At 43.1% G+C, this 19,196-nt stretch overlaps 1 protein-coding gene across 4 annotated transcripts in view; it reads left to right on the plus strand.

Annotated features, from left to right (window-relative positions):
• Window positions 1–19,196, plus strand: part of Nup98-96 (nuclear pore complex protein Nup98-96) — a 286,308-nt gene that overhangs the window by 260,796 nt on the left and 6,316 nt on the right. For all 4 annotated transcript variants that reach the window (XM_075688115.1, XM_075688116.1, XM_075688117.1 and 1 more), the window contains 3 exons: window positions 3,329–3,537; window positions 6,533–6,833; window positions 18,875–18,998. In XM_075688115.1, coding sequence (XP_075544230.1) covers window positions 3,329–3,537; window positions 6,533–6,833; window positions 18,875–18,998 — 634 coding nt within the window. The remainder of the gene's footprint in view (window positions 1–3,328; window positions 3,538–6,532; window positions 6,834–18,874; window positions 18,999–19,196) is intronic.

The raw sequence follows: 19,196 nt of genomic DNA on the forward strand, positions 1-19,196 counted from the left end.
TTTCCTATTCTAGCACCAGCAAATCTCTTCCCGAGTCATCACACACCGCATTCCCAGCTATAGCCGCCAACCCTATCTCGATAAGCATCTTCACCTATCTATTTCGTAGCATGTGGCACGCAGTGCCATTGGAAGCATACTGCACGGCTTTGATAGGCGATAACAAACACACTGCCGTTCCCTCTGCAGGCGACATGAACTGAGCATTGTGTTTCGCTCTGGCGGCATCATATTGTATTCCGGCATCACTTACCAGCCTCATTTTGTTTTGATTTCCTGTCACAATCTTAAAACACTATCCAATAGGAAAACAACAATGTGCATCTTGGATCGCTCAAGCACAAGCAGCTCGACACACGTTGGCGTCTTATGCCGCAATGATTTAGCACCAAGTGGGCATGTCAAATTTCCCACAAAATGACCCCGCTCAAAGAACCTGCTGGCCCAGGCTCAATTTGAGGAGGGAAAATGTAAGCTTGCCAAATCTGCAAAGATAACAATGCGCATTCAGCCCGCATGGGCCCTACGAACTCGGCGCATGTAGGCATCTTGTGCTGCAACGATTGGCGCAACGTCTCGCATTAAGTAGATATCAACTACAGTTAAGTCTGAAATTTTTTAGTGACTTTGGATTGTATGTTTTCCCAGTTAGTACATTTTTCTTATATAATATTTTTTTTTTTTTTTTTTCAGAACATATGAGCGAGGTTCTACTGGGATTCAACATTCGAATCTTTTCATGACTTCATTAGCTGCCTCTGATGCAAAAATGTGCACAGGTGCCGTGTAATAAATTTTGCCTGAATAATTCTAGCCTGCACAATCCGTACGCAAATATAATCTATACTTGCGCATAACTTCCAAACAGAAAACATGCAAATGAAAGCTTGCATGCTACAATCAGGAGAGTTGCATTTTCTCTTTTCTGGCCTTGAAAATTCGGTACCTGATATGATGCTGATTGCATTACAATTGAGTTAATGTGGTTATTCATTTTCTGTATATGGTATGCTCTGCAATGATGCAGCTGAGCAGTTTATTGAGTATGCTGAGTATGCGCTGTAAGTGAGTTCAACAAAGGAGACTTGATGCACCAAGTGCAAGTTAAATTGCTGCTTGAGCCCCCTCCTTGCTACCCTCTTTCTTTTCTTTTTTCTTTTTTTGAGGCCAATGAAACCAGTAGTTTATTGTGGCTTCAGATATGCATGAATATTATGAAACTGATTGTGCAATAAGAGAAACTGGAGCTGTCTCTATGTGGTGCGGCTTTGATTCTAATTTTGTGATTATTTTTGTTAATACAGTAGAACCTCATTGATACGTTTCCGTTAAGTTTTCCCGGCGCCAGCATTCGCAATCAAGAACATGAAAAGTGACCTAATAGAGTTATGCTCATTTTTTACCTGTATGTTCTTGGAAAACACGAATTTTCGGCACCATCGTTCAGTTCGTCGCCAAACTGCGATCGTATGGTACGTTTTCCGGCTGCCAGATCCCGTGTAAGCAAAAAAATTCGCGACGTGCGCGCCATCCAGAACAGTATATAGCTGCCCACCTTGGCAGCTTCACCGCAATACTCGCCCGCCCGTCTCACATGAAAACGCCGGCGCGCACTCAGTTTCTCATTCCAGTACCGGCAAATCTTCTCCGGGGTCGTCGCACGCAGCATTCACAGCTATCACCACCATTCCTATAGCGATAAGCATCTTTGCCTATCTGTTTCACAGCATGTAGTGCCGTCGGAAGCGCAGCACTCGCTTATAACAGACGATCACCGAAACGCGCCGCCGTTCCCTGCTGCAGAGTGAAATCGATACGTTTTCCAGCCGCAAGATCCCACGTGAACAAAAAAAGGCACGGTGCGCGATCGAGAACGGTATATAGCCGCTCGTCTTGCATGAAAATGATGCCGCGCAGTTTCTTTTGCGGTACCAGCAGATCTCCACCGGGTCGTCACACACCGAATTCACAGCTATTGCCGCCAAACCTATTGTGATAAGCATCTTCACCTATCTGTTTTACAGCGCGTGGTGCATAGTGCCATCGGTAGCGTACTGCACGCTTTTACTAGGCGACAATCCTAACGCGCCGCCGTTCCCTGCTGCAGGCGGCGCGATGTGGGCATCACATTTCATTTTTCTGTGGCCCTCTTAAAACACCACGCAATAAGAAAACGACACACGTATCGGGCCGCCGGAGCACCACCAGTTCATCATGTGTCAACGTCGCCTGCTGTGCCGTGCCGCAGCGATCCGCGCAAAGCTTCGCATTACGTAGATGTCAACAATAGTTGAGTCTGTCAAATCTTTTTAGTTACTTCGGGTCATACGTTTTTCTGGTTAGCACGTTCTTCCTCGCGTCTTTTTTGTTTTTTTCAAAGGCGTTTGAACGAGGTTCTACTGTATATGAAAAGCAAAAAAATTTACCCTCGATTGCAGTACTCCCTAATGCGAAATTTGCGTGCACCTCTATACGGTAAAGTATGTGTGTGAGTATTTTGTGTATGATTATATTATATAGGTACACGGTTTATATTAACAAGAGAACGCTGTGAGTAGCGCAGCTGGCACAGACAATCTGTCTTATGCAGCACAGGGAAAATGGAGCCAAGTGTGGCGCGACTGCCTGTCTAATGTGGAAGTCGCAAGAGACAGCTCGTGGGTGACGTGTGGGCACAATTCACAGCAGCCGCCGCAGACAGACATCCGGTCATGCAGAGCTTTGTTTCTGTATATGGTATCGGTGGACGTGCTCGCCACATGCCTTATCGATGGCATCAATGGTGAACATACGACGGCGCGCTACTCTGTCACCTTCTCGTAGTGGTTGTCGTCGCAAAGCCAGTCTTACACTGCACTACGCCTTTCTTCTCACACTTTTGCCATACCTTCCTTCTCCGCTTTCTGCCTCATGGTTCCGCTGTGCCCTCCTCTTCCGCCTTCCTCCTTGTGCTCTCTTTGCTATCGCCCTCTTTCATCCACTGCTGCACTCTGAGTTTGCTCTTTCATCCTTCGCACTGCTTGTTCGCTCCGTTACACCGAGGATGGTGATGCTCAACACTGGAACGGGCACCTTAGAGCTGCTCTCTAAAAGAAAACATTGTTGCAAGACACAAGGGCAGGTTATTTGCAGAGTGGACATGCCAGAGTTGAAGAGGAGACCTTATTAAGCTGGATGTTGATTATAGTGTATTTTTCTTTTCTCTTCTTCTTTTTTTTTTTCTTTTTGTCTATGATGCAGTGTCTCACTGAAATTGAAGGTGAGCACCTTGACAGGGGAGAAGGTCCCTTCATGTTTGTGTATACGTACTGCCTCATGCTTTTTGCAGAGTGACCAGCCACTGCGGCCCTATGCGCAGCCCCCATACCCACCTTGTCATGAAGATGATGGAGGGGATGAGTCCTACGTGTTGGATCCAGAGGCACCCTTGGATACATGCTATCTGCTGCTCAAGCTATACTGTGATCAGTCTCAGAGATTGGACCGGCTGCTGGCGCCGGTGTCCTCTGTGCCTTCCCAACTGGACTTCAGGATCAGGTCAGACAGGCAGCTGGACGGAGCTGGCAAATACAAAAGGGGGCACATGGTTTATGCCTGGCAGTACAGTTGAAATCACTTTCAACAATATTGAAGTGCCAAGAAAATTCTATTGTTTAACTGGGTTACTTGTGAAAAGCAAAGAGGTGACAGAGATCAAAACATCTTTACTAGAGAGAAAGAAGTACAGTCGAACCCACTTACAACATTACCAGTTTTAACAATACTCAGATGTAACAATGAGCAGCTACGGCACCATGAACTTTTGTGAGTGTTCTAAATGTTCTCATTCTGCATTATTGATTGTAACGTTTAGATCTGGCTACTGAGTGCCTTCAACAAAAGAAAAAGGAACGCAATATCGTGAAAAAGAATAGGAAAAAAATACATGAATGCTGCCCCCACATGTGTTCCATGCATGCGCATACCTTCACCGCATTGCCAACCTTGCACACTTCTCTCCCGACTCCCTTCCATCCCTCCAAAATATGAGTTAAAACCGGTATTGTTAAGTGAGTTTGACTGTATACATTACCACTGGAATTCAGCAAAGTACCACAAGGAAGATTCCTTAATGTGGGAAACAATTAAAGTGAATGTCAGCTAGTGAAGTTTAAACGGAGAACTCTGCTTATGTGCAAATTAGCTCTTTCTGGGCCAACTTTATTGTTATTATTTTTTTTCAGAAAGCCTCCCAAGTTTTGCAGTTTTTTTACTGATTCATTGGGAACATGGTTATTATCTGTCTCTTACTGTTAGTTTCTTTGTTATTGAGCTGAAGACTACCATGGCCACAGAAACAACCTATGTGAAGCTTCATGTTTCTTGAAACAGAACTAAAGCATGTTTTTGTTGCCCTCCATATGATGCTGCAAGGAAAATAAAATGCAAAAGGCACCCATGGCAATGTGTTTTCATCAAGCTGCGTCCACATGAAAGATGTCACTTCCTTGTAATCGTCACTATTTAGTTGAAGCTGCGACGACAACTTCCTAGAGCTTTTCAGGTCTAATTCCTTACTAGAGGTGATGAAACATCCAAAAACACCACGATTCCACTATATAAAAAGGTGGTGATCGTTGCTGGAGCTGCCTAACTTAGCACCAGAATATTTAAGATTCAGGAGAGCCAAAATTCTACTCTATTTCTGTCACCTGCATTTACATAAAAAGAAAAAGTTTCCTGAGAAGCTGGCACCATCTAGTAGCACATTATTTACACCAAAATGATAAAATGATCGCCACTCGTCTGTGGCAGGCACTAGAGACAAGGAAATCCCTGGATGAGAGAGACTCTTCCTTGGCACAGAAAGAGTAGTCCGTTTATATTTAACCACCCTAGCTATTTTCATATGAGACGACAGTGAAGTCTCATACAAGTGCAGGGTTTATAGAAGACCCTACTTGTCCCGTTTGCATAGTAAAAAAAAAAAAAAAAAAGAAAGAAAAAGAAAAAGATGCGGGATTGGTTTCACTTTTTATGCGTCGTCAGTACAGAGCACCTTGTCGTGAATCAGTGCTGAGAAGCAAAAATTTGTTTATCTAAGTTAAGTCTGTTAATTTGACCCTGATTATTCCGACGAAATTGATCTAATTATCCAGCGGATCAAATTAAATGAGGTGCATAAAAATGCAAAAACGCACAGCCAATTATAATTTGGCAGTACAGTGGAACCTGGTTATGAACCCTGATTAGGCGTCCCCCGATTTTGCGACGTTCTGGGTTTTACAACGGATTGGTGCCGTCCCAGTGAACTCCACATAGAGAAAATGCATTAAACACCTTGATTATACAATGGAAGATTACACACGTCTCATCTCGTATGACAACCTGGGCAAAACTGTGAACCCTACGACGGACGCATGAGAAGCGCCACTAACCTCTGTCAACTACTCTGCAGCGCCGTCTCCTTCATCAGAATGGGCAGAGTGCCCCTTCGTATGCAGAAAGCTCAGATCGGTTTCAGAGCTTCCTGCTAAGCTCCTTTTTCCTTCCCTCACATTCGCTTCCCTCTCATCATTTGCTTCTCTTCCCTCTGTTTGCATCGCTAAATCACAGCTGTCGTTGCTATCTCATTGTGCTTTCTATCTGTCTGTTTTTTTTTTTTTTTTTTTTTTTTTTTGTCTGACTGCTCACTTGCACTTCTCCACATTTTCTTTTGGAGATAGTTTAGCTTTCGCATACATGTTGGCATATTTCTGGCACTTTGCCAAGAGTACTGTCGGCTGTGTACATCAACGAGTTCAGCGCTGAGTTTCACGAAAGTGAATATCTCCAAAAGTTATCACCCGAGAATCTGCTTGAGTGCGTATGGAAAGCGCCAAGAAAGCATGTGTGACAGTCGAACCGATTAGACACTGTCAGGCTTGCAGATCGTATCGAATATCTGTGTTCACGCCCGCACTTCTTGCAGTTCAGAGTTTTGTTTATGCGCAAACATACAAGACTTCTCACACAATTGTCGTTCAGTTTCTGGCTTTGCGCGGGTCGTTGTATCATGTCAAGACTGCTGGCTGCCACCTTGGACGAGGATGACGCCACAGATTCTGCCATGCCCGTGCCTGTGTTTGCGGTTGTGCTGCGTAATATCGACAATATTTGGAAATTTGTCTGTGCAGGAGACGCCATAGGTGACCTCCTTGAAGACGCTGTTGCGTTCGAAAAAAAAACTCTTGCTATGTAGCTCTAAGAATGTTGATAAGAAACTGACCAATTTTCTTATGTAGATAAGAGGGCGAAAAAAATATTTCAGCATGCTGGCAGGTACGGATCATAGTGCAAGATATGTTAAACATATATACAGTGAAACCTCGTTAAACCATAGTTGGCCGGAGCTCGGAAAATGTACGTACTAAACGTTCGTACTGTTTATCCGAAATAGCATGGAGCTCGCCCACTTACCTGTCGAAAACGGAACTTACTCAGTTGTATTTATGTTATCTCACTGTTCAAGCGTTTCAGCAGACATAATAATTCAGTCTCACTTCACTTTCAGCTGGCTGCTGCACAAGCTGTTGCAAGCCTTTGGCTTTAGCCACCTGTCTGTAACTGCGGCTGAGACCCTGCACACAAGCTTTGCGGCCCAGCTTGAGTCGTGGGGCCTGTGGCCCTGGGCAATATTTGCCCTCCTGCACCTGGAGGGGGCTGCAGGTCGCCGCAAGGCCGTAACTGAGCTTCTCACGCGGCATGCCACAGGGTCACGCAGTGGCTCCCACCCTGAGACTGGTCTCACTGAAGACGAGACCTTTGTGTGCGACAAACTGGCTGTGCCACCTGCTTGGGTCTACCAGGCTAAGGTCTGTGGTCATTCCTCAATTGTGAAATTCTGTGTAAATGCCAAGTGTTGTGTGAATAGCAGCACCAAGTATGTGTGAATCTTCTGGCGAAGCCGTCGTTGCTGTTTCTTGTCTGTTCATTTGTTCAATTATGTCTAACCAATTTGACTCGCAGTACACACTTGTTAACTTTGGTTCACAGCTGGCCTTTTGGAGTAGATGCAGTTTATGTATATTGCCTGTTTCATTCCAAATAAATCATTAGTGTGCGTCATCTGTAATGATACCAGACAAAAAGATATGTGCAAACGTGTACATCTTAATAAGTGCCTATTTTGCATGTCCACACATTTATGCAGACTATGCAATAAGACCCCATTACAGTCGCCAACCGATTTACCAGACTTCCTGGGGGCTGAGAAATACGAAATAGTCCAAACAATCGAACACTCCAAAAAATTCATTCAACGAAAATATAAACTTCAGTATGCTTAGAGCAGCTTAAAGAAATTTCTAATAATGCCCTGCATGCTTGGAGGCAATCAGTTTTCCTTGGATTTGCGCAAGACTGACATTGTCTCTGTATACAGTCGACAAGAGCGTCACCACATTGGAAATCTCCGCCAATGGAGATTGAAGAAACAAGCCACGTTTCTTCGCACCACTTCGCTCTCACGAAGGCACAAGAGATGGCTCCAAGCACACAAATGTGAAGCTGCACAAACAGACAAAGATGGGACGTTTCCGAGGCACACTTACTCTGTGAAAACTACCACACCAAGTGATCATGAGGATAGTGCCGGCTGAAAAAAAAAGAAAGTTGAGAAAAGAAAATGATGTCCCTTAGAGTGTTTTGTCGTTCAAGGAAGAGTGGGCATGGCCTCCGAGACAGTAGAATGGCACACATACTGTATTGGTAGCATGTGCCTCCCAATCTTGGAGGGCTATAGAGCGGGCCACTGGAAGTCAAGCATGGCCAATCCAGCGGAAAATTCAATATAGCAGCCTTTAACCCTTTGAGGGTCAATGACATACCGTATTTACTCGCATAATGATTGCACTTTTTTGTCAGAAAAATTGACGCAAATTCAGGGGTGCAATCATTCCGCGGGTTAAATTTGCCGCGAAAAGAAAAACATTTTTTTTTCGTCCCGCGTTTGCTGCCGGATGCTGGTGTCCCGCATTGGTGCGGGACACCAAAACAAAAATGTCAGCCGGCGGAGCAAGCCGAACACGCCGAACGCGTCTTTTTTTCTTTTTTCCTGAGTACATTACGTCCATTGAAACAGTTTCTTCCGTATCAGTAATGAATAATATCGTTAATATCGGCAAGTTTGCGGCAATAACGTAGCCATGTCCACTTTGAGGGAACAGAAACAGATAGGCGCGTTTAGCTGCCAGTGACATAGAAACACATGGCCAGCATGCTGCGGAAACTGCGGCATCTGTCTTCACTAGTATCCTAACATAGCATGTTTCTGCTAAGGGTAGGCGAATATCTTAGCTGTGTTACAAGCGTCGGCATATGAATAGGGTACACATTTAACGTATCAGTGTAAACATGGCTACTATCGTTGCCGCTCGCGATTTGTTGCGTGCCCACAAGTGCAGATGAGAAGAATCGAAAGAAGCCTTTTTTGTTGTTGACCACAACCATTATAAAGCCTGCACATAATAAAGACAAGTTTGGTTGTACCTCTTTTTGTCATGGAAGTGCGGAAAGTGATGAAAGTAATGAAGTGAGGCATCTACTTAAGAATGCTTGGTACGTGCGGACCGCTTGGTTGGTCTTGAAGAGTCGTTTGCATAGCATACAACAGATGGTAAGCGTGATCATTAGACTTAGCACACGACATATAGCTGCGGCAAGTTCGGGGTGCGATCATTACATGGGAAATAAAAAGAATCAAATTTTCATGACAAAACTCAGGGGTGTGATCATTACGCGAGTGCGATCATTATGCGAGTAAATACGGTAAATATTTGGTGCCGCGAACGAAGTCCGAAATGGTCGATGCTGTATATTTACGGCGCCATCTGTATGTTTAAAAAGCGTGCCAATTTCCTAACTTTTTTTTTTCTGTCATGTGCTGCCACAATGTGGGAATACAGGGAACTTTTTTTTGCACGCCTTGCTCTCTGTTTTCGTGGCATGGTTTGTTTTAGCGCTAGTTCTCTCCCACGTGTCTATATAGTACTACTGCTTACGCATTGGCATGCGCGCAGGCGGATGGCGGTTTGGGCTTTGTTTTGCGGGTGATTTCGGCTTCTTGCACTTGCAAAACTGATGGCTACCTCATTACTAATCGCGCAAAGGGCAACCGCTTGTTTCTCGCTCGTTTAGTGCTCACGGGGGTGCGCATAGGAACGAGGCCGCCGTGCATGCATTTCCGTAGCTCTTTTTTTTTTTTTTTGAGACTCTCGAAAACTAATTGCCTCTGGTTGGCGATAAGATGAAGATTAGCGAAAGTTTGTCACACGTTTTGCTTTTTTGATGGGAACACGACCACACAGTTTTCTTGAGTGCACACACCTATGTAGTTCGATTACACTATGAATGTACATATTAGTGTAAGAGCAGGAACATTAGAGTCTTGCGAAATAGTCTCGTGTGCGCATTTTCAAAGCCTTGAACTATAACAATGCATCAAATTTTCAATTCTTATAAGTTTATTTCCTTCTTTACTGCTGTTATTCATGAATGAAGAGTACACACATACCAACGCAACAATTTTTTTTCTCACTCTACAGTCACCCTAGAAAAATTACGGTAAATTTTTTTTTTATATGTATCTCCCTAAGAAGAATTGGAATCTGCAATAAAAAATCGACCCTGGGCGATCACATATGGCGAAAAAAATCGACCCTCAAAGGGTTAAAGGGCCCCTCACCAGGCCCCATAGTAAATTTTGGTTATATGCTGGAAGTTGTTACATGTCCTCTAGGGTGCGTTACCCGCCGTGGTTGCTCAGTGGCTATGGTGTTTGGCTGCTGAGCACGAGGTCGCGGGATCAAATCCCAGCCACGGCGGCCGCATTTCGATGGGGGCGAAATGCGAAAACACCCGTCTACTTAGATTTAGGTGCTCGTTAAAGAACCCCAGGTGGCCGAAATTTCCGGAGTCCTCCACTACGGCGTGCCTCATAATCAGAAAGTGGTTTTGGCTCGTAAAACCCCATAATTAATTTTTTTATTTTACTAGGGTGCGTTCTGCCACAAAAATTTTGAAATCGACTCATTAACAACCTTGTTCTTTATGGTCTAACAGAATCTGAACATGACACTAACGAATTGCTGCAATCGCAAGTTAGGAGTTTTTTTGCTGACATACTCAAGCTTGATTTTACTCAAATTGAGCGATTGCATAGGCTTGGTAGACCTAGAGGTGGCAGACCTCGCCCCGTCATTATGAAGCTCCTAGATTTTCGTGAAAAGATTAGTTCTCTAAAGAACGGCTATAAAGTAAAAGGGTCCCAGTGGCGTATATCCGAAGATTTTTCTTCGAACGTGCGCCCCATCCATAAAAAACTATGGGACGCTACAGCACAATTCCGTAACAATGGTCCAGTGATAGACCTCAGGTACGACCATGCTTTTGTTGATAATCAGCTCTACAATTGGGACGTTGTTTCCAACTCTCTTGTGAAAGTTCGTGATGGTACCACTCACCATCATTTACCGCTCTCCCAGGGGAACAATCCTTGACTTAACAATAATATGCAGGATAAACTTTGTATATTAAATCTTAATGCAAGAAGCCTATCTAACAAATATTCAAGCTTTTCCTCTTTGGTGGTATCACATTCCCTGCATGTTATCAGCGTCACTGACACCTGGTTGTGTAGCGACATCTATGACTGTGAGATAACCCCCCCCCCCCCCGCCCTCCCAGGATATAACGTCTTAAGACTAGACAGAAAAGCAGGCAGAGGTGGAGGCGTTGCTTTGTTTTTGCGCGCTGACCTACAGTTTTCTGTACTAAAATCCCCACTTGAAATCGAGACAGTCAGGTGTAAGGTGCACATTAATAAAATGAATGTAATCATTGGTGTGTTTCATCGACCTCCCAGACATGTCTCAAATGAAATAACGATCACTCGCGCGTTCATCCAAGAGCGTGGTTTTGGCTCTTCAAATTTAATCTGCATGGGGGACTTCAATGTACCTAACGTTTCGTGGGCTTCATTTTCGGTAACTGGTGATAATGTCCCTCTTTCTAGAGAGTTGCTTGAATTTTCACTAACCCTTGGATTGAAACAAATTGTATCTGATCCTACTAGAGAGTACGCCATACTAGACTTGATTTTCCTAAATGCACCGCTCTTTACAAGTGGCTTTGAGTGTGAGATTACTGACGGTATTTCTGATCGAAAGCTGTTTTGTGCTACTATTAATCTTTCAGTTTCAAGACGCCACTATGAATATGCCAGTTTTCACAATTATAATCATGCAGAAGATGTGTCCACACTTGATACATTAAGCATTTCATTCGACAGATTCTCCCGGTTATGCACTACCAGTGATATCAATACTATAGTACCCCATTTTGAAAACATTGTTCATAGTTGCATGGAGTGCTATGTGCGATAAAAAAAATAATAATAATAAAATAAAATAAAAAATAAACCTTGACCTTCCTTGGATAACAAGAGAAATACTGCATTTGAAGTGTCGAGTAGCCAGAGCACGTCGGAAGCGCTACATAAATGCTGAAACAAATGACCAGTTTCGCTTTATGAAGCAAGAACTCCGTCAAAAAATTGATGCAGCTAAGAACTTCTGTTATCAGTTCACTCTACCTAATTTAATTAAAAATAATCCCACGAAAATTTTGGAGCTTGATTTCGCCTATGAAAGACACCACCCAGACATTTGTATTAGGTGATTCCAAAATAAGTGATCCTGGAGCTATTGTTAAAGCGTTCAATGAATATTTTCAGTGTGTATTTGCACATGACAATGGCGTAATTTCTCCCTACTCCACGACAACTAACATGTCTTATGCAATTAAGAATGTTACAATATCTAAGCAAGGAGTCCTGAACCTTACTTTAAATCTTGACATCAAAAAAGGCTGCAGTCCAGACAATGTCAACAATGTCTTCCTTAATCGTAATGCATTTGGACGTGTCAGTACCTCACATTAATTTTTGAGAAATCAGTGTCTACTTGTACAGTTCCTTGTTCATGGAAACGGGGTAGAGTCATTCCATTGTTCAAATCTGGGCAGAAACAATCTTTTCTAAATTATAGACCCATTTCTTTAACTTCTCATGCATGCAGACTCCTTGAACACATAATTTATAAACACATTATCACTTTTCTCGAGTCTAATAACATTTTATGCAGCGCTCAGCATGTATTTCGTAGTGGTTTTAGCACAGTGACTCAATTAACTGAATTTACACGACATCAGTTTTGCTCTTGATTTAGGTCATCAAGTAGATGCGCTCTTCATTGATTTCTCGAAAGCATTTGATACTGTACCACACCCTAAACTATTACATAAACTAAGCCTTATCCTTAATAACCCTCTTCTTGTTGACTGGATTCGTAGTTTTATTTATGATCATTCACAGTATGTTTCTTTTAATTCATTCAACTCTCCTGACGCATCGGTATCTTCCGGATTACCCCAAGGTTCTATTTTAGAGCCATTGCTTTTCTTGCTTTGTATTAACGACATACCAAACTCTGTTTCAGTAAAAATTCGGCTTTACGCTGACGACTGCATTCTCTGAAATGTCATTTCTACACCTAACAATCATAACACTCTGAATCAATCTTTTATAAGTTTTTGTGAATGGTCCGAACTATGGCAAGTGAACATTTAACTTTAAAAAAACAGTCATCATGTCCTTTCACAAGCATGCTAATTGCTCATATTTCAATTACTCCTATAAATCCACTTTTCTGCCATGCGCATATGAATATAAGTATTTAGGCCTCCTTTTCACTCCAAGGTTATCCTGGTCAGAACATTGAATCTGTTCAGAAAAAGGCGGTTGGTTGCATGTACCGCCACTATGACAGAATGTTTTCACCATCATCTCATCTGCATGCGCTCGTTTTAACCCCTCTTTTCCACCGTCGTCACATTCTCTGAAACTTCTACACTCTCTATTTTACTCTCCACATTATGCTTCCCCTCACACATATCTGACCCGTGCAAAGCCCCTAATCACGAGAAACAGCAATCACTTAAACTTATCGGTCTTTTTCGCTTGCACCAACGCTTTCAAATACGGTTTTTTTCCTAGGACTATTGAACTCGGGAATGACCTGCCTGGTTCCATCCGTTGTTTACCACATAAGGAATTTGGGGATGCTATTGAGTGCTCCCTTTAGCCATGTTACCCACATATGCTTCTTTTGCATTGTGATTTGTATTTTCCACATACTGTATTCACCCACTCCTGCAATAGCCCTTCTGGGCTGCAGTATCCGTGAATAAATTTAATAGCCGAGATAAAAATATTTCAGTGCCGCGAACCCATGATTTCAGCAGGCGGGCTCCACTGCCAAGCAAGACGCTCTCTCCACTTGCCCCGTCTAGCCTTCGCAAGCGAAATTCCTTCCCTGTGTTCTCCCATACCAGACCTTAAGGATTGCATGACGCATTCAGTTAGGTTTAGATGCAACTTGCAAAAGCTGGTAATACTTCAAAAGAAAATTGCTCGGTATATAGAGAACGTTAATCGGCTTTCACCAACAGATAATATATTTCTCAAGGACAGACTAAACCGCATAGATAAATTACGCGAACATAGATTACTAGAAACAACTTACTATTAATCTATGTTTGTATAATTTATCTACACAGTTTAGTCTGTATTTGAGAAATATATTATCTGTTGGTGAAAGCCGATTAACGTTCTCTGTAAACCGAGTGATTTTCTTTCAGAGTATTACCGGTTTTTGCAAGTTACATCTAAATCTAATTAGCAAAAGCTTGTGATACTTCCAAAGAAAATCGCTCATTATAGCATCCGAGCAAGTAACAAATCATGTGTGTGCCACACATTCTCCTAAGAATGAGTTTATTCACTGAGAAATGCGCGTGTTACATACATTGTCTGTCTGCTCCATTTCAGTCTATCTGCCTCACGCCCGTGAGACAGGAGCAGTTTTGGTTTCTTTTTTACCCAGCTTTATTCTGTGCTTCATTTATAATAATATATGCAGTACCTTTATGTTCTGTAAATAGATACAATAAAATAAGACTATCTAGAGAATGTTACCTAAACTATTTTTAAATGTTGGAAATTTAGGAGGGAAAAAGCTTTGTGTGAGCAGAAGAATATTGCATTGCCGTGTCCAAGATGGTTGCCAGCTCTTTCTGCGCCACTGCGCTAGTTGCAACTCTCTCAGCGCTGATAAGTCCTCACTTGAGCATGCTGTCCGAGAATGGCATCAACTGTGAATCGTGAGCCACCAAGCAAGCAAGAAAAGAAAGCTAGGAAAAAGCCTTCTTTAGTGGCACTACACAAGACTCTTGCCTTGCGAACGTGTTCTCCAAATGCTGACTGGAACAACCACAACTTTTCAAAATCACATGAAACAGCACACTTCCCTGACAGATAAGTACTAAAGAGATACCGCTGCGAACACACTGTTGAAGAGTGAACTGACGCTGCGTGATACACTTAAGCGGCGAAAGCAGGTCTTGTCTCGGAAGAAGGAAAACACACTTCACCAGAAAGTGGCTGAGATGGTCGCCTTAGATCTTCAGCCTCACAGCTGTCTAGAAAACTGGGAATTCAAGGCACTCATGAGAGCAGCTGTGCCAGGCTACAGCCTGCCATCTTGACCAAAATTGTCGCGCATGCTGATCCCATACCTGTACAACGACACCAGAGCAAAGGTACGATACGAGCTGTGAAAGGCACTTGCAGACTGGACAAGCACTCTCCCTTTTGCTAGCAATATCTGGACCTCAAGTTGGCACTTGAGGTCCAATAGGGCTTTATAAGCCGCACGTGTTGTTTTCTTCTTACGGCGAAATTCAAGATGAGAAGGTTCACTTTGAACATGCGACGTGTGCCTAAGAGTCACACGCCTGTGAACATTGCTGCCTCATTGGAACAGCTACGTGCCGACTTGGAGATACCAACTGACTGTGTGAAGTACATTGGGTGGCTGCCAGGAGATTGCCATGGCTCCAGCGAGTTTGTTTTGCACATGTGCAGCAGCTGGCGATCAGTGATGCGATGTCATGTGCCCCTGCGATCAACAAACTCTGCAAGAAGGCAAAAGTGATTGTAGGACACTACATGCATAGACCTAGTGCGCAGAAATGACTGTACTATCTGCCGAGGCAGCTGAACAGAGACGTGCTCGATGTTGTGCAGGATGTTGACAGAAAATGGAACAGTCAATACCTCATGCTCTCAATGTTCCTTCAACTCAAAGAGGCAAACTCACTTGGGCTCACCGATTTCGACACTAGTAACGTGTCGATACCTTTAACTCTGCAGAGTGGATTCCAAAAACTACAGAATGGAACTCTGCAGTTTGTGGCAGCATTGAAGCCCTTATTTGATGCAAATGTGATCCTAAGGGCTGAAACGTACCCTTGATTTAATGTCACATTCCTATTATTTTTACGATGCTGCATTGCCTCAAAGGTTGAAAAGGCAACCCCAGGTTTGCCAACAATCTCACAATATGTATCACGACTCACTTTACAAAGTGTGACCTTGATGGAGTGCCCAGCCTGGCCATCTGCGCTTAATTTAAGGCCACAGTTCATCAAGCATCTGGCCAGATGATCTGGCTGAAAGACCTTGTGACAAGGGAGCTCGAGGCAGCTGATGTAGAATCCAGTGGGGACACTGCCGTGCCTACTCCGACTTCGTGTACACCAGTGCCATCCAGTGCATGAGAAGCTTTTGGTCATTGTGGAGTCTCAAATGCCCCCTTGGGACAAAGGAATGACAACACAGTAATAGGAACAAACAAAAAGGCATTTATTGTACCTTATATACACCAGTATCAGCTAGTTGAATGAAAACAAGTGGAACATGCCGATGGGTGCTAATGAATCAAGGAAATCAGACTCATTTCAACAGGATATCAAGCTACCTCGTAGCCGACCTCTCTTTGTGGTCACAGCAGCGCTGCCGAGGAACTACTGCTTTGCATTCCAAATGCCACACGCCGTAGTCAGCAGTAGATCTCTGCCGCTTGCCAGCACTGACTTCGTGTTACTTTGGATAGCACAAACGATGTCTAATGTTTTTTTTATGCTGAGCACCCAGCATCTTTTTTATTCGAGCTTCGGCATGACGTGAGTCCTTGTTTGCACAACACCACAACGCACTCTGGCAAGGCGCCGAAATGATGTTTATGTGGCTTCATGCGTAAACGCACAGGGCGCTTGGAGGCGTTCTGATCCATTGTTCCGATCTCTGAGGCTTGTTTTTGCGGATTGTGTTTGTGTGATGAAAAGTGGAAACACTGAGTGTTATCCGTTACGTACGCAATAAGCTGGTATGGTTTATGCGGATATAACATACATTTTGTTTAATGGCCGCTGAGCCAGGGAAAAGGAAGCTACTGTTTAAGCGGATATGGTTTAACGAAGTTTTACTGTATTTAAGAACCATTGACACTTCCAAGCCTACATTTAATTCGTTGGACTAGTTATGTGATAAACTATGTTTTTATGTTCAAATGATCATGCACAAGGCAATGTAAAGGTGCACATCAATGACAGCTGCTGAAAGTAGAGATACGAGCAGTCATAGAGGCATTGCGTGATCAAGGAGTACAGACCGCTTACGTAAATACCCTGGAAAATATCTACAGAGATTCCACAGCCACCTTAATCTTACGCAAGAGAAATTAGGAAGATACCTATAAAGAAAGGGGTCAGACAATGAGACGTAATCTCTCTAATGCTGTTCACTGCATGCTTGGAAGAAGTAGTCAAGCTATTAAACTGGGAAAGTTTAGGAGTAAGGATCGACGGCGAATACCTCAGCAATCTTCGGTTTGCCGATGACATTGTTCTATTCAGCAACACTGCAGAAGAGTTGGAACAAATGATTGAGGACCTTAACAGGGGGCTTAAGAGTGGGGCTGAAGATTAATATGCAGAAGACAAAGATAATAATAAATAACTGGACAAGGGATCATGAGTTCAAGATCGCAAGTCAGCCTCTAGAGTCTGTGAAGGAGTATGTTTACCTAGGTCAACTAATCACAGGGAACCCTGACCATGACAAGGAAATTCACAGAAGAATAAAAATGGGTTGGATTGCATATGGCAGACATCATGAGCTCCTGACTGGGAGCTTACTGTTATCATTGAAAAGAAAAGTATATAATCAGTGCATTTTACCGGTGCTGACATATGAGGCAGAGACTTGGAGACTGACAAAGAAGCTTGAGAACAAGCTAAGAACCGCGCTAAGACTGATGGAATGAAGAATCCTGGGCATAACTATACTAGGTATAACAATACTATTCTAGTAGACATTAATAGAAAAGAATCGCGCTTCGCAGGTCATGTAACGCACAGATTAGATAACAGTTGGACCGTTAGGATGACAGAATGGGTACCAAGAGAAGGGGGAAGTGCAGTAGTGGACAGCAGAAGTAGGTGGTGTGACGAAATTAGGAAATTTGCGGGTGCTAGTTGGAATCGCTTGTTGCAGGACAGGGGGGATTGGAGATCACAGGCAGATGCCTTCGTCCTGCAGTAGTCATAAAATAGGCTGCTGTTGATGCTGATGATGATGATGATGATGGTGGTGGTGGTGGTGGTGGTGGTGGTGGTGGTGGTGGTGGTGGTGGTGGTGGTGTGATAAGCTATGGTTGAATATTCAACTTGCTTGAACAAATAGGCCTAATGAAGAAATTAAATGAAGACCAGTAGCGATTGTAGTATGTGTTAACGCACAAGTTATCTTGTGGATGAATATTCCAGAATTTGTTCGCTGTCACTTTTTTCATTACTCTAAGAACGGGTTTAAAATTTGTTTCATTTTTGTTTTTATTAAAATGATCACGCACAAGGCAATGTAACGTGGCACATCAATGACAGCTGCTGAAAATGTACATATTTTTGTGGCATAACAAAATATTGTTATCGACTCTGTCTTTAGGCATGTCTTATGCTATTGAAAAATGTAACCAATTGTGCTGAAGTTTTTTTAGTTGACTTCTCTTGTGGCTGCTATGCAAGGATAGTTTAGGCAACTGAAGACAGTTTAGGGAATTTTTCACAGCAAGTCTCCCATTATTTAAACAATTTCCTGTCTCTTCAACGCCACTGCAATGCAAATATCTGTCTAACTCTTTGCGTTTTCATGTAACTGAATTTTGTCGCTCTTTAAATTTGTCCTTCCCCGCCATGACAACTCAATGACAAAAGTAGCATGACAACGGTACCATAATCACACTTTAATGATAACAGCATGATTACTATGGGATGGCGACCAAAAAATGATGTTGATGGAATGACAAAGGTGGTATAACAACAGCGGCATGACAACAATTTGATGACCCTTAGGAAATGATGACGATGGTACGACACCATTACAGGATCAGCCTGGCTACAACGGGTGATGGTGACAGTATGATGACCATGGAATGAGCACGACGACATTACGACCTTGAGACACGTGCTCAACATGGTGTCATGTACTGTGGCAAACAGAATAATAAAGGCTGTAACGACAAACATGAACCGTTCGGGTGTTCCTTTCATTTTCTACTGATGACTGGCGATGCAGACTCTGCCGCTTCATTTCATTTGGAAGGTAGCGCTGCTTTGCTCTCTTAAACTGCACATTTGCGGCTTCCCGCGCTTCAAAGGTTCAAATTAACGAGAATTTGATGCGATTAACATGTGCCTGCCAGGGCCAGAGGACTAGTCCGAATCATCGAGGGTCGAATTAAAAGGCTTTATTGTAGTTGCTTTCACCCTGTTTCACCATTCTCAACTTAATAAATGTACAGTACCTGTAAATAATTCTTTACTAAGCATGCCAAGAAGGCAGACATCATGATTATTTGGTGTTCTGCTAATCAATTTTTTTAAATTTTCACTGCAGGCAATTCGGGCTAGCGCTGAAGGGAACTTCAAAGACAGAGCATTCTTTCTTCTCAAAGGCAAGATCTGGAATGAAGCACATGAAACCATTGTCCATCACCTTGCAACAGAAGCTGTCATTGATGGTATGATCTGAAATTTATTTTTCAAGTACACTTGAACCTCGTTAGGATGAAGTTGAAGGGGGGAGTTGAAATTACTCCGTTCTGCATTACTTTGTCTGCGTCATACGAAGAGCACAGGTGCTCTGGCTCTAACCTTTCAATGTCCGTAAGTTTAAACATATGGAAACGTCCAGATTGCATGCTTTGATTCTTGGATAT

The sequence above is a fragment of the Dermacentor variabilis genome, chromosome 4 (genome assembly GCF_050947875.1).
Source record: "Dermacentor variabilis isolate Ectoservices chromosome 4, ASM5094787v1, whole genome shotgun sequence".
Taxonomy (NCBI): domain Eukaryota; kingdom Metazoa; phylum Arthropoda; class Arachnida; order Ixodida; family Ixodidae; genus Dermacentor; species Dermacentor variabilis.